This window comes from Onthophagus taurus, chromosome 11 (genome assembly GCF_036711975.1).
Source record: "Onthophagus taurus isolate NC chromosome 11, IU_Otau_3.0, whole genome shotgun sequence".
Classification (NCBI taxonomy): Eukaryota; Metazoa; Arthropoda; class Insecta; order Coleoptera; family Scarabaeidae; genus Onthophagus; species Onthophagus taurus.
This window is the reverse complement of record NC_091976.1, coordinates 1,123,975-1,146,225: the sequence shown is the minus strand read 5'-3', so window position 1 is coordinate 1,146,225 and position 22,251 is coordinate 1,123,975. Positions and strand designations below refer to the sequence as shown.

Sequence of the window (22,251 nt, the reverse complement as noted above, 5' to 3'; positions counted from 1 at the left end):
GCTAACAAACAAAAAAAGCGTGTTTTTCAAATATATGAACGCTATATATATTTTGAGAAAAATATTGAATTAAATATATAATTTAATATAATAAAGTTTGAGGAAAAAAAAAGGAAAATATATATAAAAAAAAAAAAAAAAAAATAGAACACTTTATTGCTACTTACCTAGAATTATGTTTGATATTTTTATACTTACCTGAAATAATTGGTTATTTATTATTATTTGGTTTAGTTTATTTTTAGTTCATTTTTTTACTTTTTTTTTGATTTTGTAAGATCACAGTTAACTCGAGTAAACTTTGGTTAAATTAAATTTTTGTTTCTTATAGTTTTTGAATGATTATTATTATAATTGATTTATTTATTTTTTTTTTTTTACTTGCACGAAAAGTTACTTTATTTTTTTTTAAATTCTTTTAATAGAGTATTATTATTATTATTATCCGTTTTGTTTTCTTTGATTTTCGTCATTCACTTTCACTTCAGAGTGGGTCCTGTTGTGATTGGCATTGAGACAAGGAATACTATCGTAGATCCACTGGCGCCCTATAAAAAAAAAGAAATCCACCCCTTCTCTACTGAGATTGCCGGCACCTTGTTTTTCGTGGCGTTTTGTTTTGAGTTTTTGATTATTAATTTTTTTTGTACGCTACATTATTAAGAACGTTTTGAAGAGAATTTTGCATACCGCTGAATGATTGGTTGCAAATATTATCTTTGGAGTTTCCGGTGGCGATATCAACGTTCGAATTACCCGAATTGGAAATGGAACAGTTGCTGAAAATAAATCAAATTAAATAAATAAAATTTGATTTTTGGAAAATAACTTACGATTTGAAACAGACTGGTGCAATTTGTTTGATCTTGCAATTAGATGCATCACCAACCGCGAAAGTAACTGATACATTGATGGTGATGTCAACATCAACATAAGTAATAACACAAACACCAAGACCAATTTGGATCAATCCCAAGAGTTTCACCACGACCACTGCGTTTAAGTTCAAGTCGATGTCAACCGCTACTCCAATGCTAATTACCGCTGTTACAACTCCACCGGAAGTTGTTTCGTTGTAAGATATTTCAGTGCCAGCGTTGACCAATACAGCAATTGTGGTACAATCAAGTTCAACGGATACTCCAATAACAACCAATCCGAGCTAAATTAAAATCACCTTTAACCTTCGAGCGGGCGCGCTCGATTTTGTAACACGAGCGGGCGCGCTGTGTATAAAATTTATAACACAGGTCCGTATCAATTTTCGAGCGGGCGCGCTCGATTTTATAACAAAAGCGGAATATAACAAATACATTTTATGACAACGGGTTCGCATTAATAAGTATGTATTAGGTTATTTAAAAAAACACACATTTTACTAGAGTAGAAGTATTTAATATGTATTAAGTAACTGTTAACATAAAATGAAATCAATGAAATGAATTCATTTTTAAAAATCAAAAAACATTAACAAACTAATAAAAAAACAAATAAAATAATTAATAAATATTAAAAAACAAATAAATTATTAAAAAACATACGCATTTATATTTTACATTTTGCGACATTTCAAGGTTGTTGCGATTTTGACGGTTTGTAATTGTTAAACATTTTATATTTTAATTTGAATCAGATTCATTTTTACAGTCTAAACAAATTTCTTCTGTAGTAAATAATCTGCTATTAATTATAATTACGCTGGTATAATAGTTGTCAGTAGTAACATTTCTGTTTGAATTTTCTATTGGTTTTACCAATCGCTTTACAATATCCATCGGTTTGTTAGATACCATATACGGACCATCTGGTTGCTTGCCGCAATAAATTTCTATGTTGTATGCATAAAAAGTTTTCACATCGCAAAGTGCATACATTTTTATCCCATATTTAGCGGGTTTACTTGGAATATACTGTATCCATGCACATCTACCTCGGAAAGGATGCAACATTTCGTCTATTGGGACGAATTCACCTAACTTGAAACACGCTGGCTGTTTTCTAGAAATTTCTCGAAGAAACACCGAATTGCTGCCAATTTGTCAATTTTACGCCTATCAACTCTTGTAACTTTATCATCAAAGCGGAGAGATCGAGTTAAAAACAAAAATCGTTTGTAGCTCATCACTGCTCTAACCATTTGAATACCTGTTCCATCGCTGTTCCAAATTTCTTTTACATTGGCAAAATGTGACTTTTTAATACCTATTAAGAAAAGTATTCTAAAATAAGCCAATAATTCGTTTTGTTGATATCTTTGATATCTCTGCTTCGTGTGTAATCACGATTTAATCTCAGAGATTCTGTATAAGTATTTCTATGTGCCACAATATTTTCAAGCATTATACTATCGATAATTTTTTGAAATAGTTCTAATTCACTAAGATTTTTTACACCACAAGTAGGACCTGAAACTTCTTTTATTATGTTAATATTTTTAGTTCGACTTGATTTTGCGTATTTTGTTCTTTTCCACATACTGAGATTGTCTTTTCCAACATAAAAATCTTCAATACATGTCTCAATGCTTTCTTCATCCTCTTCAGAAGAATTATCCTCTTCAGATGCGCTGTCAAAATTATTCACTTCAATTTCTTCATCACTCAAATCACTTCCGGCTTCACTATCTTCTTCTTCTTTTTGCGGTTTATCAAATAGTCCTTGAATGTTGTTTTCAATGTCACTTTTAGATAATATTTCTGGTGCTGTCATCATTTATCTATTATATTTTAACACTTGTTATATTTTAACACACTCAATATTTTTTTCAACACAAAAACTTTTGAATAAGACGACTTCTTTTCGCTCCAACGACACTTTACACAATGACTGTAACGCTGATCTCTAAACTTATATATTGACAACCGTATTCTAAATATACCCCGAAATCCTCCAAGGATTACCTACTCATAAAAACTAATCGTAAATAACTCCTAAAAAATAATTACGGTCTGTGCAAACAAACCCTCATGGCGTTTTAAAATTTAGTTTCCGGTCCCAACAGATCTCTTATTTACACGCAAGAAACCTGAATATATTGAATTTTTATACAAACTAGTGAAAAAATTGAAAAGTTTGAAATATTGAACAGATGAAGCAAAAAATTCCGATTCCGACAAAACTTTCATTACGGACCTGTATTTTTCTAAAGTCTGCAAACAACCCAAAAACTTTCACATATGACTCGAAACGTGTTTATAATACATTTACACCATAAATTCATCCCATAATATAAATACGGCCTTATCAATCAGCAATTAATGTGTAAATTTCTTATTTTTTACACCTTTTTTTGCCGTAAAAACGACGACAATAGTTTTTTTTCTTTAATTTTCTCATCATAATGTTCAAAATACATGGTTACACGAATACATTAGCGTTAAATCGTTTCAAATGCATTATATAAGGAAATATATTAAAAAAACGAAGATTGTGATAAATTTTATAACAGCGCGCCCGCTCGAAGGTTAAAACGATATACTGAAAGAAAAAAAATACTTACCAAATTGATGTTGGCTTGGATGTTAATATCTGGAAGTGAAACTGTGGCAGCTGCATTGAGACAAGCGGAAATCTTATTTTGACAAGTTTGAGTAGCTGGTTGGGTTGCCCATGATGTGGCAATTAGTCCAAGAAGTACCAAAAGATATTTCATTTTTTAAATACGTTTCTAATTGATTTGGATTAAATCGAAGTGATGCAGTTTGCGCCGTATCGATTACCTTATATACTCGATTAATTTCGAGTATCATTGCCATTTTAATTTCGTATTATACAATTTTATTTGTTGTTTGTCAAATTAAAGCAAAAAAGTTGTCTGGGTAAACACAAATAACATTTTCAAAGGTCTGATTCTGCTTTAACTGTTTTATTAGCGCCGTATTAAAAACGATAAAATTTCCGCATGAATTTCAAATATTTCTTTTTATCTGCAGTTTTAAATATCAATAAATATTGAGATTTTTTTAATGATGTTATAAAAACAAAATTATTTTAAGGTTATCAATACCAAAACAAATTTGCGATCATATGTATTGATAAACTTGGTGTATAAATTAACAAAATCAGTAAACAAATTGCACCAATCTGTTCCAAATTGTAAGTTTTTCTTTAAAATTTTATTTATTTAATTTGATTTATTTGCAGCAACTATTCAATTTCCAATTCGAGTTGGAATTGGATTGGAACGTTGATGAAACTACTGGAAATTCCAAAGATGATATTTGCAACCAATCATTCAGCGGCATGCAAAACTCTCTTCAAAATGTGATTGAATCCTAAATCTTAAACATGACTAATGTTCAAAATGAAGTAAAACGAAATAAATCATTCAGATAATAACAGTAAAAATGATTTTACCTTAAACAAATAAATTACACTACTTTACAAGATATCCATTAAGATACTAAGACAAATATTATTTTTTTGGAGATTGATTTCACATTGCATTGATATTATAGTATAAAATATATATCATATTGATATTTAATTATAAGAATAAATTAAAACCAGATTCTAAATATTCGCTAAAGAATTACATTCTGAAATTTGGCAATGATATTCAAATACACTCTGGATACTAATTTCTGTTGCATTTGCCAACTGACCATTAGTTATTGTTCCTTTACCCAACAGTGACTGCCACGATCGGGGAACCCCCACGCAAACAACCCGAGTTTTAAGTGAAAGTTGCGTTGTTTTATCATTTCTTTAGTTCTGAGCTAAAGGCTATGTGGTTTTACCACTAACAAGACAGAAACCCTTATAATTCTACTCGCTTTAAATTAAATCTTGTAAATAATATCTTGAAAATCTTGATCTAAATAAATCTTTAAATTAAAATCTTGTCAAAACATCCAACATGAAATAATATGCCTGGAATTAAGTTTTTCTTAGTGGCAGTTGATCAGCTGCCATAATGGCTAGTGTTTCCAATTCGCATACTATATGTAATTTTGATTCCCTTTCTATAGTCTTCTTGTTGAGTTATTGCTATTACTCTCAATCTACATATACAGATTAGCACACGTCCGTATGCAATACTGCATTTGTGTGCAGTTCGGTTAGTGAATTTGGATTACAAACTGTTAAGAGTGATTTCAATGTTAAACAATGGATATCCTTGGGTTCTGACTGACTTGGTTCCCAAACAAAAGGAATAAATTGCCTATACATTTTTAAACTTCTCTAACATTAGTCTAGTTAAAATCTAGTTATAAGTTTTTGGTTTTTTTCATTAACAACTTCAGTTTTATCATGTTTTATCATCATTGGTCCGATCTGAAAACCAAAAAAGATTCGTATGCCTGAAAAGGTTACATCGGCAGTAGAACGCTTGGTTGCGCTATCAGAAGAAACCTTAATTTCTTTTAAGAGAATGTTACGCATTTTGCCTATCAAATGGTCGGTCGACTGCAAGAATAATGTAAGAGGTGGGATATTCCATAAAAATTATGCACGCCGCACTTTTCAAAGTATCAACTAATATTTGACAGTTACATTTAATATGGGGTTATATTGAGCTTTTAGATAGCTGAATCTCGCTCCACTGAAAAATATTTATTTTGTTTCATTTTTGTATTATGATAGTGTTTAATAAAGGTGTTGCGGAAAATTCCGTGGAATGTGGTTTCGGGATAAGGTGGAAGAATTAAATGTTAAAATTCCAAAAGAAAACTGGTTTATTAACCACACTCTGAATAAAATGCAAAAAGTAACAATTAATTGAAAATACAAACTTAGTTATGACAAATCTGAGCACAACGACAAACAGCTTACAAAAAATATGTTGTAAGTTCCCAAGAGGTCACTCGAGTCTGGTATCATAAACCAATGTGGAATACCAAATCGAAACCAGACTTGAATGACCCTCACAAATTCACATCCCCACCTCGCACGTGGTAAACAAAAACTAACTTAAAGTCAAACGATAACACAAACGGGGATATACAAAAATATTATGTTTCAAAGGTGTTTGTTATTATTATTGTTATTGTGGGGTATTATCGGATTGCTCTATTAAGTAATGCTATAATGTATAGAATATTTTACACAGAGAAAATTAAATTGTAATACTGTGAAATTAATTTGTAATTGGTAAAGTTAAAATAATTTTGGTCATTATAGGAATACTTTATTTCATTTTAAACATTAATCAAGTATCAGATTTAAGCTTCAATGGCGTTATTAAGAACGTTTTGAAGAGAATTTTGCATACCGCTGAACGATTGGTTGCAAATATTATCTTTGGAGTTTCCGGTGGCGATATCAACGTTCGAATTACCCGAATTGGAAATGGAACAGTTGCTGAAAATAAATCAAATTAAATAAATAAAATTTGATTTTTGGAAATAACTTACGATTTGGAACAGATTGGTGCAATTTGTTTGATCTTGCAATTCGATGCGTCACCAACCGCGAAAGTAACTGATACATTGATGGTGATATCGACATCAACATAAGTAATAACACAAACACCAAGACCAATTTGGATCAATCCTAAGAGTTTCACCACAACTACTGCGTTTAAGTTTAAGTCGATGTCAACTGCTACCCCAATGCTGATTACCGCGGTTACAACTCCACCGGAAGTTGTTTCGTTGTAAGATATTTCAGTGCCAGCGTTGACCAATATAGCAATTGTGGTACAGTCAAGTTCAACGGATACTCCAATAACAATCAATCCGAGCTAAATTAAAATCACATTTAAAACAATATACATTTAAAAAAAAGAAATACTTACCAAGTTAATGTTGGCTTGGATGTTAATATCTGGAAGTGAAACTGTGGCAGCTGCATTAAGACAAGCGGAAATCTTATTTTGACAGGTTTGAGTAGCTGGTTGGGTTGCCCATGATGTGGCAATTAATCCAAGAAGTACCAAAAGATATTTCATTTTTAAAACAAGTTTCGAATTGGCTTTGAACTAAGTCGAAGTGATGCAGTTTGCGAAGTATCAATTACCTTATATACTCGATTAATTTTGAGTATCATTGCCATTTTAATTTCATGTTATAAAATTTTATTTTTATTTGTCAAATTAAAGGATAAATTTGTCTGGGTAAACACAATCAAGATTTTCAAAAGTCTGGTTTTAATTACATTGTTTTATTAGCGCCTTACTAAAAACGATTAAATTTGCGAGTGATTTTCAAAAATTTTTTTATCTGTAGATTTAAATGTCAATAAATATTGAGATTTTAGTAATGATGTTATAAACACAAAATTATTTTAGAGTTATCAATACCAAAGCAAATCTTTACAATCGTAAAATAATGATAATGAGTAAGACTCATTAATAAGCTTGGTATATAAACCAACGAAATTGGCAGTTTTTCGTCAAATACAGCAGAGTCGATTTGTGACAGACGTTCTTTAACCGAGTAAAAAATGAAATACATTTTGGTACTTTTTGGTTTAATCGCCACATCATGGGCAACTCAACCAGCTACTCAAACCTGTCAAAACAAGATTTCCGCTTGTCTCAATGCAGCTGCCACAGTTTCACTTCCAGATATTAACATCCAAGCCAATATCAATTTGGTAAGTATTTCTTTTCTTTCAGTATATCGTTTTAAATGTGATTTTAATTTAGCTCGGATTGGTTGTTATTGGAGTATCCGTTGAACTTGACTGTACCACAATTGCTGTATTGGTCAACGCTGGCTCTGAAATATCTTACAGCGAAACTACTTCCAGTGGAGCTGTAACCGCAGTAATCAGCATTGGAGTTGCTGTTGATATTGACTTGAACTTAAACGCAGTAGTTGTCGTGAAACTCTTAGGATTGATCCAAATTGGTCTTGGAGTTTGTGTTATTACTTATGTTGATGTCGATATCACCATCAATGTAACAGTTACTTTCGCAGTTGGTGACGCATCTAATTGCAAGATCAAACAAATTGCACCAATTTGTTCCAAATCGTAAGTTTTCTTTAAAAAATCATTTTTTTTTTATTTAATTTGGTTTATTTTCAGCAACTGTTCCATTTCGAATTCGGGTAATTCGAACGTTGATACTGCCACAGGAAATTCCAAAAATGAAATTTGTAATCAATCTTTCAGCGGTATGCAAAATTCTCTTCAAAATGTTCTTAATAATGCCATTGAAGCTTAAATCTTATACGTGATTTTTTTTACAAAAAACTGGTGTAAAATGAAATAAATGTTGATTTATTAATTATTATTGGTGTTTCTTTTTATATACTATTTTAATGGTATATATTTTAATGCGGATAATGGCTGTACGACTTTCTTTCCCAATGTGGATTTTGGATAGACCAATACCAACAATTTTGTCTATAAATAAGGCTTTTGACAAAGTCTTCGACATCGTTGGAAAATTGTTGTTGAAAAAACTACGACTCATTGCTGGTGAATGAGGATATAAGAATGATAATTTTCGGTTTTTAAAATGTTGTGAACCGTTGAGTTACTAATGTGCAAATTCGAGCCAATACCTCGTACAGCAATATAAGAGTTTTCTTGCCCAGTCAAAACCACGTTTTGATAGGCTTACCATACTTTGGCTAATGAATTGGCGATCAGGATATGTTGCATTAAAGTGGTCACTACTTACTAAATCAGTTTTCGACACTTTTTTGTCATGTCAAGAAAATTTGAAGTAGTTAAACTTTAAAGTAATTTTCCTCGAAAATTTTCTTATGTAACCAATATTAATATTAACTGTACTAGATTCAGAAATAAATTCACTTTCATATTTCGTAATAAAAATGGCGGATTGTTAATTTATAAAAAATATCGATGACGTCATAACTCGTTTAAAAACGGTGGAAAAAATTTAAAATCTATACCAAAAAATTGCAAAACATATAAATCTTTAGACCCGTCTCAGCGCTATTTAATAATAATAATAAATTTATTGGATTTCGATAAATTGTTTATAATTGTTTTAGCGAATTTATCCGTTACTTTTGAGGAGCGCTGTATAATAATTCCTTAGATGTCCGTAACTTATGTGATAAAGGGCACTTATAAGTATGAGTTGCTTCCCTGTGTTTTATAACAACTCTCTCTTTCTATAGCATTGTATGTATCCTTGGAAGTTGACTTAGATTCCAATTGTATTTCTTTTGAGTCCTTTTTATTGGGGGAGATAATGCAGCGGTTTGTCTGTTGGGAGTTAATATAGTATATTATTATATGCGAGTAGAATGCTATACTTTGTCCACGACTATTGAAATTGATTCCATAAATTTATTTTTTAAATAAATTTTTGAATAAAGGTTAAACGTCAATGTGACACAAATTCAATGTTACTAACTGTAACCAACTTCACAACAATTTGTCAAAATTAAGTGTCAGTTTTATAAAACGTCGTTTTCTTTACGAAAATTAATTAATTTATGCCTAAATCATACAAAAAAGGAATTTTTTTAGGCTTTTTTAATGTCAAACATTTAGAAACTCCTAAAAAATTGAATTAAATTGACGTTTTTTGAACTTTTAACGTTTCAAATAATTATAATTAGTCTGATCAAGATGGCTACCCGTGGAAAATGATTATTATTCACCGCTATTATTCACTCCGTGAAAAATGACTACCATTTTGTTTTAGAAAACTCATTCATAAGGCATATATTATTAGGTAGTCGTGGACAAATATGTTTGTCCAGGTTAATTAAAGGTCAGGTTAATTATGCCACTTGCTACGCTCGTGACATAAACTTAACCTTCGTGAATAATAGCTCTCATTACACTGTGGAACATTTTCGGGGTCATTGTCTGGGGGGTGAGAAATTCCAAGTCAGGATGTAAGTACTTGGCCAGTATAGTAAAACCTCCAAAGGGTTTGACGTTCTCAGGCCAAACTTTTTTTTTATGACCTTTTATATTTCTTTCCTTATCTTGATGTTTGTTTGCTTAGTTTTTCAGTTATAACTCAAGAATCATTGATGATTTCTCATTTCATTCTTCAGCAAAGACTAAGGCTTAGCTAAGGCTTAAATAAATAATTTTCATTAATATATCCATGTAAAAAATTAAGTTGGACCAATTTTATGGACTGAAATCTTCAAAAAATTGTCGAATTTCGAAAAAAAATAAAAATAAAATTCTATTTGATAAATAACGTCTTTAGTCGAGAGTTCTACGAATTGTAACTATAAAAGAGTATTCTAATATAAGTATACAGCGTGTCCCGTATCTTCCGCATCAGAGCATTATACGGTTGTAGAATACATTATTCTGAAGCGATCTTTCTAATAAAATTTTTTCGAAATGTTTATAATAACCGCACGGGAACTGTTTAACGACGACCAATAACGGACAACTTTGATTCATCGAAAAAGTTTATTTCTCTTTCCATGACGAATTTATTGGTGAGTACACGTGGGAAACGAGTTTTCATCGGCGTAGCGGACCGGCCGAGGGTGGCACCGATTACCTGAGTCTGATTTGCGATCTGCTGATTGGACGAAAAACAGTTCCTTTAAATAGTTCCCGTGCGGTTATTATAAACATTTCGAAAAAATTGTATTAGAAAGATCGTTTCAGAATAATGTATCCTACAACCGTATAATGCTCTGATGCGGAAGATACGGGACACGCTGTATAGTAATATAGTAGTACCATATTAGAGAGAGAGAACAATATTTATTTGGAATATAAAAATAATAACTATAACAAATACGAATAAATAAAAAAAAGTCATATATAAAACAAATATAAGATAAGTTCAAAAGGGCTATAGACCTGAGTCTTCCTGCCCGAAGAGTATTGATTTTATGAAAAATAACAAAAATTAAGGGCAAATTTAGTTTAAAGAAGAACAAAGTTTATATGTTCATAAACATTGCTCTAGAGTCTAGGCCTTTTCGATGGTGATTGTTGTGGGCTAGTGTCATCGCTATCGCAATCATCGCTGTCATCAGTTTCTAAACCACACATAATGTCAACTTGTGACTCCATTGCCGACCCTACTGCAACTTCTGGAAATTCTTCATCATCAGGATAATCCATGTCTTCGAAGACATGTCTACTTCACCAGCCAAGTGGACGCCAATTTTCGAGAACGATGTTAACATCCTTGCGACAGAAACATTGTAGTTGCTAGAACGATGTTTTCCCAACAAGCCTTCTATTACTTCTTTAATTGCGTTCCAAGCATCCGTATTTCACATTTTATATGGACATAAACATTCAATTTAACGCGAAAAATGGAAGTGTGCAAGCCCGATATATATATTGCTTTTGCTACTGCTGCGGTAAATATGTACCAAAACATAAAAAAAAGGGAAATTTCAGTGCATATTTTGTTCAAACATACGAGGTGATCTTCCACCAAAATGTTATAGTGAACAAAAATTGGGTTCCAAATATAGTGTGTAAAACTTGTTACAATCGTTTAATGGATTGGAGTAATAGAAGACGTGAATCTATGCCATTCGGTATTCCAATGATTTGGACTAATCCTGGCGACGGTCACAATCTATTGAACTGCTACGCATGTGCCAATAAAGGAGCCGCATTAAGAAAAACGGCAAGAAAATCGTATAATTACGTTGGTGTTGCAAGTGGCCAAAGACCATTGCCTTATTCGGGCTACATTCCTGTGCCAAAATGTTTCAGCCCAGATCTATCTTCTGTGATTGCTCCGACTTTTACATCAATATATGATTCAAGTGATGATCCCCCATATGATCCCGAACCATCTGTATCCAATCAGCCTATTTTAATAAATCAAAATCAGCTTGATTCTATTGTTGCTAAATTGGAATTAACACAGCATAAATCAGAACAGCTGGCTTCGTTTTTGAAATCAAACAATTTTTTGGCACACGGTACGAAAGTCACAGCTTATCGAAGTCGTCAGGCAACACTCCAAAGTTTATTTGTTGTGATGTAGGAAAATTGATGGACGCAATGGAAATAAAATATGAAGCAGATGACTGGAGATTATTTATTGATAGTTCAAAACTCAGCTTAAAAGCGGTTTTGCTATATATATGCAAAACCGCTTATGCTGCGATTTAGAAGTTGTAGCATTGCTTTGCGGTCTTCGAAGTGGTTATATAAAATATATGTGCTTTTTGTGCGATTGGGACACAAGATTTACCGGAGGCCAATATGCATGCCACGAATAGAAACATAGAGAGCACAGCAGGTTAGAAGTGACTAATATTACCCGAGACTCAGCGAAAGTAAAATTAAAGAAGGTAGTTGTAATAACATTCATTTGTTCAATTTCGTGGAAAATTCCAACTTTTCCAAACATATTTCTCATGATTTTCTATCGCAATAAATTAATTTTTTCCATCAGGCGTACTAAATGTGACGCATTCAACAATATTTTGATTGAGGCTGAATTGGATGCTTGGAACGCAATTAAAAAAGTAACAGAAGGCTTGTTGGGAAAGCATCGTTCTAGCAACTACAATGTTTCTGTCGCAAGGATGTTAACATCGTTCTCGAAAATTGGCGTCCACATGTCCTTGAAAATTCACTATTTACATCATCATCTGGACTACTTCAGCAGACAATTGGCCACTGAATCTGATGAACAAGGCGAACGTTACCATCAAGTTGCTATGCCATTTGAAATTAGGTAATATCTATGAGATATTTTTTCACTCATTTTAATAAAAAAACAAATCAGATACAGAGGAAAACAGTCGCCGAGTGCAATACTTGCGGAAATTTGCTGGTGAAGTAGACATGTCTTCGAAGACATGGATTATCCTGATGATGAATAATTTCCAGAAGTTGCAGTAGGGTCAGCAATTGAGTCACAAGTTGACATTATGTGAGCCTTAGAAACTGATGACAGCGATAATTGCAATAGCGAAGACACTAGCCCATAACAATCACCATCGAAAAGGCCTAGACTCTAGAGCAATGTTTATGAACATATAAACTTTGTTCTTCTTTAAACTAAGTTTGTCTTTAATTTTTGTTAATTTTCATAAAATCAATACTCTTCGGGCAGGAAGACTCAAGTCTATAGCCCTTTTGGAGTTATCTTATATTTGTTTTATATATGTATTTTTTTTTTATTTATTCGTATTTGTTATAGTTATTATTTTTATATTCCAAATAAATATTGTTCTCTCTAATATAGTACTACTATATTACTATATACTTATATTAGAATACGCTTTTATAGTTACAATTCGTAGAACGCTCGAGTAAAGACATTATTTTTCAAAGATATTTTTTTTTTATTTTCGAGATTTGACAATTTTTTTAAGATTTCACTCGATAAAATTAGTCCAACTTAATTTTTTACATGGATATGTTAATGAAAATTATTTATTTAAGCCTTAGCTAAGCCTTAGTCTTTGCTGAAGAATGAAATAAAAAATCATCAATGATTCTTGAGTTATAACTGAAAAACTAAGCAAACAAACATCAAGATAAGGAAAGAAATATAAAAGGTCATAAAAAAAAAGTTTGGCCTGAGAACGTCAAACCCTTTGGAGGTTTTACTATATAGACCTAATACTTTCACCCTGACTTAAAATTTTTCACCCCCCAGAATGGCTGTTGCACTGTGTTATATGCTCATATAATAATATACTATTGTTTAATTGTATCCCATTCGGGAAACTAAATTTATAGCTTAGTATTGCATGTTCTTATTTTAATAATTCTATCTTTATTTATTCAAAATAAATAACATTCTTGAAGTCGCACGTGTTGTTAAAGACATCAAAAGTGAGTGCATTGGTATAGCCATTTGATGTACTCTCATGTTGACCCGAACTAGAAAACTTAAGCTACAAATAAGAAAATTGTTGAACGATTTAACATTTGGTATTAAACTCAAAAACTTGAATTAGCTACTGGAATGGACTACATAGATGAATATTTTTTGTAATGTTTGATGCCGCTGTATATTCACTTTTTTTTATTCTCATCTTGCTGTTTTCTGAAGAAAAACACTTTAAGATGGTAACATATAATAATTTGAATATTAATATTAACAGTTTCAGTTATATGTATATGTTACTCAGGTGAACATAAGAGAACGTCATAAACAATGAAGTTTCAATGTTAGTATAATATATAGGTACAAATATATTTTATTAAGAAATCTCGAAAAAGTTAAGGATTGAGTATCTTAGCAGATTTTCATTCAAAATAATGGAATTGATATCTTATACAGACGATACGGGCTTGCTATTCAAAAATATGTCTTGGCCAAACTTATTTTCATTGGCCACTGCTGACTTGAGAATTTTGCTAAGATGGCTTGAAAGCAATAAACTAACCCTTAACTTTGCAAAAACGAACTTTATAACCTTCTCGACATACAATAATACACAATCGTCAGTGGACGGTATAGTGATGCATGCTGATTCATGTCAGTCAATTGATTGCCATTGTCCAAAGATTCATAAAGTAAGGTCTGTAAGATATCTTGGTGTGATACTGGACCAGAATTGTAGGTGGGATCAGCACGTCAACAATGTCTGTAAAAAATTAAGATCGGTGATGTTCTTAATGAAAAAATTATCGCCACATGTCCCACGCACATTTTTAAGATCATACTATTTTGCGGTAGCTGAATCAGTTATGAGATATGGTTTTATTGGTTGGGGAGGAGCTTCAAACATTTATATTAGCAAATATATACATTGCAAAGCTAATATTAAAAGTTCTGCTTAATGTGGGTGTGAGGTTTCCCTCGAATGAAGTCAGTATACACAATTTATATCCAATCTATTCTGCGGTATATATTAAAATCACCGACCACTATGCGGAGTGTTGATCATGGGCACCATACTAGATCGAAGGTTCGTATGGACATTCAACCGGCAAGGATTTCTAAAGCGATCGGTCAAAAATGCTTCATGTTCTATGCACCAAAAATATATAACTTGTACAAGAGTTTTATATCAGTATGTACATTACCAAATTAAAAAATGTTAAATTGTTATGATGAAAAATATTTATTAGATTTCAGTGCTGAAATCTAATAAATATTTTTCATCTTAACAATTTAACATTTTTCAATTTTTTAATATAATGATGAACCTGGAGAAATCATTGGCTATTGTACATTACCAGTCTATGAGCTCGAGAAACACCAACTTTGTTGTGAGGGAATGGTTAAAAACCTTAACGAATGTTGGCAAATTAAGTGATATTCTACAATAGCATTCCCTGTAATTATTTTGTCTTATTTTTCATTTGTAAGTATTTTCTTCAATTTCTTTTAATTGCTGTTTATTGATTAATATTAGTATACTACAATCCCTGAGCTAAAGTAAATTGGAGGAAATGGTTAAAAACTTCTTTAACTTGCTTAAAATTTTAAGCAAGTTAAAGAAGTTTTTAACCATTTCCTCCATTTTACAAAATATACTTGCAACATGGATTTCACTTTCAATACTAAACTAAATTGTAAAGCCTATAGGTCACTAATTATTGTAAATTTTTCGAAAAACCACTCACAATTCTGTTCGACAGAATTAGTGGTATGTTCTCAGTTTGCGGATAGTCAACATGGTTGAGGTATAATCGCCTCATAATTTGACTGTGTGAATGCTGGGATATTACCCATAATATTGTTTCCTTAATTAATTAGTTATACTTATTTGTTGATTTAAACTATTTTGAATTAGTGAATTTCTTTTTAATTTGATGTGTATTATACGGAAAACAATAAAGGTTATTACTATTATTAAAAAATATATATATATATTATATGAATACTTTATTTTGTTTTACTTTATTTTGAACATTAATCATGTTTTAGGCTTCAATGGCGTTATTAAGAACGTTTTGAAGAGAGTTTTGCATACCGCTGAAAGATTGGTTGCAAATTTCATTTTTCGAATTTCCAGTGGCAGTATCAACGTTCGAGTTACCCGAATTGGAAATGGAACAGTTTCTGAAAATAAATCAAATTAAATAAATGAAATTTGATTTTTAGAGAATAACTTACGATTTGGAACAGACTGGTGCAATTTGTTTGATCTTGCAATTCGATGCGTCACCAACCGCGAAAGTAACTGATACATTGATGGTGATGTCGACATCAACATAAGTAATAACACAAACACCAAGACCAATTTGGATCAATCCTAAGAGTTTCACCACAACTACTGCGTTTAAATTCAAGTCGATGTCAACCGCTACTCCAATACTGATTACCGCGGTTACAACTCCACCGGAAGTTGTTTCGTTGTAAGATATTTCTGTGCCAGCGTTGACCAATACAGCAATTGTGGTACAATCAAGTTCAACGGATACTCCAATAACAACCAATCCGAGCTAAATTAGAATCACATTTAAATCGATATATTTGACAAAAAAGAATACTTACCAAATTGATGTTGGCTTGGATGTTAATATCTGGAAGTGAAACTGTGGCAGCTGCATTAAGACAAGCGGAAATCTTATTTTGACAGGTTTGAGTAGCTGGTTGGGTTGCCCATGATGTGGCAATTAATCCAAGAAGTACCAAAAGATATCTCATTTTTAAATTTCGAATTGGCTTTGAACTAAGTCGAAGTGATGCAGTTTGTGCCGTATCGGTTACCTTATATACTCGATTAATTTCGGGTATCATTGCCATTTTAATTTCTTGTTATAAAATTTAATTTTTGTTTGTCAAATTAAAGGATACATTTGTCTGGGTAAACACAATCAAGATTTTCAAAAGTCTGATTTTAATTACATTGTTTTATTAGTGCCTGATTAAAAACGATTAAATTTGCGAGCGATTTTCAAAAATTTTTTTATCTGAAGATTTAAATGTCAATAAATATTGAGATTTTATTAATGATGTTATAAACACAAATTTATTTTAGAGTTATCAATACTAAAGCAAATCTTTACAATCGTAAAATAATGATAATGAGTAAGACTCATTAATAAACTTGGTATATAAACCAACGAAATTGGCAGTGTTTTCGTCAAATACAGCAGAGTCGATTTGTGACAGACGTTCTTTAACCGAGTAAAAAATGAAATACATTTTGGTACTTTTTGGTTTAATCGCCACTTCATGGGCAACTCAACCAGCTACTCAAACCTGTCAAAACAAGATTTCCGCTTGTCTCAATGCAGCTGCCACAGTTTCACTTCCAGATATTAACATCCAAGCCAACATCAACTTGGTAAATATTTTATTTTCTAAATACTTTATTTTAACTACGATTCTAATTTAGCTCGGATTGGTTGTTATTGGAGTATCCGTTGAACTTGATTGTAGCACAATTGCTGTATTGGTCAACGCTGGCACTGAAATATCTTACAACGAAACAACTTCCGGTGGAGTTGTAACCGCAGTAATCAGTATTGGAGTCGCTGTTGATATCGACTTAAACTTAAACGCAGTAGTTGTCGTGAAACTCCTTGGTTTGATCCAAATAGGTCTTGGAGTTTGTGTTATTACTTATGTTGATGTTGACATCATCATCAATGTAACAGTTACTTTTGCTGTTGGCAACGCATCGAATTGCAAGATCAAACAAATTGCACCTATTTGCTCAAAATCGTAAGTTATTCTCCCAAAATCAAATTATATTTATTTAATTCTATTTATTTTTAGTAACTGTTCAATTTCCAATTCGGGTAATTCGAACGTTGATACGGCTACTGGAAATTCCAAAAATGAAATATGTAACCAATCGTTTAGCAGTATGCAAAACTCTCTTCAAAATGTTCTTAATAATGCCATTGAAGCATAAATCTTATACTTGATTTATCTTCAAAAATACGTTGTAAAATGAAATAAATGTTGATCTATTAATTATTGTTGGTATTTTTTCTATATAGAAATTTAATTTAGTATTCTACTTATAATGAAATGATGATAAGCTGTGAAATACGTGGCTGTTTTGAAATTGTGACGGTTCGAATTCGAATCGATATCGTATTCAGATCCTTAAAATTGTAGTTGACCAAATGAGCAATCAAGATATTAATTTGGATTGCTTTAAATAATATAATAATAATAATATCATAACTTAATAGAACTACTCATCGATAATTATTGTTTCTTGGAAGAGCTCACTTAGTTCGTAGTAAGTATTATCATCGGTAAATCAAACTGAGTTTTATTTCTAGTATGGTATTCATGTTCGTTACATTTCGTCATACTGATCCACAACAGTTTAACACACAGAGAATCCCTAAAGAATTTTAGGGATGATATTTAATGAAATCAAAGCTTCAACATCTTTATTTGATCATTTAACAGATCCTTGACTAGCTGGAAATCTAGGCCTACCATTTACAAGTTTGCACATTGGCCACAGGCTTGTTAATTCTTGTATAGCAGTAGCCGTAAATTCTAATAGTCTACTTCTAAAAATATTTTAAATAGCTCTATTGCTACTTCAGCAGCTCTTTTTGTAGTCAACGGTCGACTGCTAAATCCCTAAAAAGATCAGCTGAAAAAATAAAAGAAGTTTCTTTGAAGTAATTTAAAGACGTGTTAGTGAATGCCGCAGTTTTGGTGTACTAAGGCAGATAGAGACCTGTTAGATGAAAATAACAATGTGGGATCGCATTGGATATAAAAATAATTTATATCAAATTGCTACCTTATTTGGAATTATAAAAGATCTTCAAATAGTTCCACAGATTAACCAAAGTCTAAGTTTAGTCTAAGTTTCCTTAAGAAAGCAAAAAAATTATCAGTATTTGGTAGTAAAGGATTTAAATAAATAAATAAAAAATGTGATTGTAAATGTTAGTAGAGAAGGTTCTATTTGTTAGGAGTGATAAAAGGATTGACTTGGGGTATTTTTAAAAATTTTATTTGATGATCTTATATTATAGTGTTACTCTCAGGATTCTGCTGGTTTATAAAGAGTTCTTGTTTGAAGCCGAAATGAAAACGCTTGATGTTCGCTTAGTTCCACATGTAATCTTATTTATATTATCTTATTTTAAAGTTTTGAAAGGGTACTAGTAGGTTGGTTTGTACATATCTTTCCAATTTTGCTTTGCTTTTACGAGGTTTAAGAAGACAACGAAGATATTTAAGTGGGATATTCATTAGCACGCAATTTGTTATAAGATCATCACTAGGTGTTTTTTTCTTCAGTAACGATTTTATTATTTAGTGCATCTCTTTGAGCAATGTTGGTTTCAAAAAAATCTCATTAGTAGATAAATTTGACTCTACATAGTGCCTAATATGTTGTGAATGATGGTGTACTTGAAGAAAGTGAATTGAGATAAATATTCTGCGAAATTCGTTGACTTTTCCTGATCAGTATAAAAAGCTTTTCCGTTTATCCACATTTCTTGTCCATTTACTTTAATATTGCATAAGAACTGTTGGTATCGATAGGTTTCTAATTCCCTTTTCACTCTATAAGACAAGTTATTGTATAAAATTTTAGTTCTACATTTTCTGAGGTGCTACTATTTCGGACGAGTTTGATTATTGGTTGATTCTTTTGCGCTTTTAGCAATTGTTTGTGTAACTTCTACAACTCTTGTCTCAATGTATGCTTTAGAAATTATAGGGCGATTATCTTCGCAACCACTCGATAAAAAGAATTGCGACAAAGTTTGTTGTAATCACTGAACATTTCTATGTAACATACGTTAATTTGAATATTGTGACGGGGGTTTAATCAGAACAGATGGTGCGTCTCAGACACGACGTCGCGCCTTATTTCTTTATGTAGGTAAGATAAAGGTGCGACGTACTGTAAATCATTCTTAAAAAATTAGGAAGCCCTAATTTTGAAAAACTGATAACGGAATCCGACAACCGACATTATTTGACATATTTTGGTAAAAACCGCTAGGTCGTTTTCGAAATAACCGCATCCTACTAAACCGCGATTTTCCGCGAAACTCTATGGAATATCGAAAAAATAAAATATGCCCCACATTAAGAACACATCGGTTTACCACTAGTTCAAAGTTGAAATTTTTTCGTCACATAGTTTTGGAGAAAAACGATCGCAAAGTAGACAAAGTTGCTGGCACTCTCAAAAATCGGGTACTTTGTTCACTTAACTCGCGATAAAAGAAAAACCGCGGACCCGAAAATTTCCAAATTAACATGTGATACGCAAAAATGTTCACTGATTACAATAAACTTTACCGCAATTTTTTCCATCGAGCGGTTACGAAGATATCGATCTCTAGAGTGAGGAGTGTTAACTTTTTGCACGGATAGTAGATCGGTTGCACAAAAAAATGTTTTTACAGTCAAAAAAATTGTAGTTACTTTGTTTTTTATAAGTAGGAAGGCTTTCACGGACGGTGTTAATTAAACAACTCTTCGAACTTATTTCTGAAGAAGGTTGCAACGTGACATCCGAAACGTTAAAGACTTTTTTAAAAAAAGACGCACGGCTTAACCCGAAAGTTTCTAGGTCTAGTGTTAGTTGTAGTTTTAGTTTAACTTAGTTTTTTATTACACCACGCCGAACAATACTAAAATAAAACCGAATTCTAAGTTTAACAACTTTTAAAGGGATGTGCTTGCTTAGTTTGATGTTTAAAATATCTGATTGGTAATCAGATCATTATGGGTAGTATGTATATGAGATAATTTTGATTATATTTTGCACATCTAGAAGATGATTTATAACATTGTTTTGGGTGTCAGTTACTTATTAGATTTTCCTCTATACTATCTTAAAGATCTTGTAGCGGATGGTATTTACTGAAAGTGGATGGTTGACTTAGGTTCCAATTGCATTTCTTTTGAGTCCCTTCTATTGAGAGAGGTTATGCATCAGCTTTTCGGTTAATGACATTTTTGTTTAATTGTTTCCTATTCGAGCCATTAAATTTTTAGCTTAGTATTGTATATTTGTATATTTTCCATTATTTCAATAATTCTATTTTTAATTATTCAAAATACATAAATTTTTGAGGTGGCACGTGTTTTCAAAGACACCAAAACATACATTCTCACCTTGCTTTTTTCCGAAAAGCTCTTTTGTGGTGATAATAAATAATTATTTGAATATTAATATTAACAATTTCAGTTATCTGTATATGTTTATCTCAGTCAGGTGAACATAAGAGATAGGTATAAAGTTGAATACCTTAGCTATCATTCAAAATAATGGAATTGATTAAGGAAAATGTAATTTTTGATATTATCTATATTATATAAATATTTTATTTCGTTTTACTTCATTTTGAACATTAATCAAATTTAGGCTTCAATGGCGTTATTAAGAACGTTTTGAAGAGAGTTTTGCATACCGTTGAAAGATTGGTTACAAATTTCATTTTTGGAATTTCCAGTGGCAGTATCAACGTTCGAGTTACCCGAATTGGAAATGGAACAGTTTCTGAAAATAAATCGAATTAAATAAATAAAATTAGATTTTTTGGGAAAAACTTACGATTTAGAACAGATTGGTGCAATTTGTTTGATCTTGCAATTAGATGCATCACCAACCGCGAAAGTAACTGTTACATTGATAGTGATATCGACATCAACATAAGTAATAACACAAACACCAAGACCAATTTGGATCAGTCCTAAGAGTTTCACCACCACTACTGCGTTTAAGTTCAAGTCGATGTCAACCGCTACTCCAATGCTGATTACCGCGGTCACAACTCCACCGGAAGTTGTTTCGTTGTAAGATATTTCAGTGCCAGCGTTGACCAATACAGCAATTGTGGTACAATCAAGTTCAACGGATACTCCAATAACAACCAATCCGAGCTAAATTGGAATCACATTTAAAACGATATATTTGAAGAAAAAGAATACTTACCAAATTGATGTTGGCTTGGATGTTAATATCTGGAAGTGAAACTGTGGCAGCTGCATTAAGACAAGCGGAAATCTTATTTTGACAGGTTTGAGTAGCTGGTTGGGTTGCCCATGATGTGGCAATTAATCCAAGAAGTACCAAAAGATATTTCATTTTTGAAACAAGTTTCGAATTGGCTTTGAACTAAGTCGAAGTGATGCAGTTTGTGCCGTATCGGTTACCTTATATACTCGATTAATCTCGGGTATCATTGCCATTTTAATTTCATGTTATAAAATTTAATTTTTGTTTGTCAAATTAAAGGATAAATTTGTCTGGGTAAACACAATCAAGATTTTCAAAAGTCTGATTTTAATTAAATTGCCTTATTTAAAACGATAAAATTTGCGAGTGATTTTCAAACATTTCTTTATCCGGAGATTTAAATGTCAATAAACATTGAAATTTTATTAATGATGTTATAAACACAAAATTATTTTGGAGTTATCAATACCAAAGCAAATCTTTACAATCGTAAAATAACGATAATGAATAAGACTCGTTAATAGACTTGGTATATAAACCAACGAAA

The 22,251-nt window shown here is 31.7% G+C and overlaps 3 protein-coding genes across 3 annotated transcripts; 1 reads left to right on the top strand and 2 right to left on the bottom strand.

Annotated features, from left to right (window-relative positions):
• Positions 1–15,659: 15,659 nt before the first annotated feature.
• On the bottom strand, positions 15,660–16,494 carry LOC139432237 (uncharacterized). The gene is made up of 3 exons (XM_071200682.1): positions 16,289–16,494; positions 15,908–16,236; positions 15,660–15,853 (listed from the first exon to the last, which is right to left on the bottom strand). Exons 1-3 carry the CDS (start codon positions 16,439–16,441, stop codon positions 15,715–15,717), a joined length of 621 nt encoding a protein of 206 aa, XP_071056783.1. The 5' UTR covers positions 16,442–16,494; the 3' UTR covers positions 15,660–15,714.
• A 331-nt stretch (positions 16,495–16,825) lies between these two features.
• On the top strand, positions 16,826–17,657 carry LOC139431783 (uncharacterized). Its single transcript, XM_071199950.1, has 3 exons — positions 16,826–17,084; positions 17,136–17,464; positions 17,519–17,657. The coding sequence occupies exons 1-3, from the start codon at positions 16,932–16,934 to the stop codon at positions 17,655–17,657; spliced, it is 621 nt and encodes a 206-aa protein (XP_071056051.1). The 5' UTR covers positions 16,826–16,931.
• Positions 17,658–21,106: 3,449 nt separating this feature from the next.
• Positions 21,107–21,833, bottom strand: LOC139431782 (uncharacterized). Its single transcript, XM_071199949.1, has 3 exons — positions 21,681–21,833; positions 21,300–21,628; positions 21,107–21,245 (listed from the first exon to the last, which is right to left on the bottom strand). The coding sequence occupies exons 1-3, from the start codon at positions 21,831–21,833 to the stop codon at positions 21,107–21,109; spliced, it is 621 nt and encodes a 206-aa protein (XP_071056050.1).
• Between the last annotated feature and the right edge of the window lie 418 nt (positions 21,834–22,251).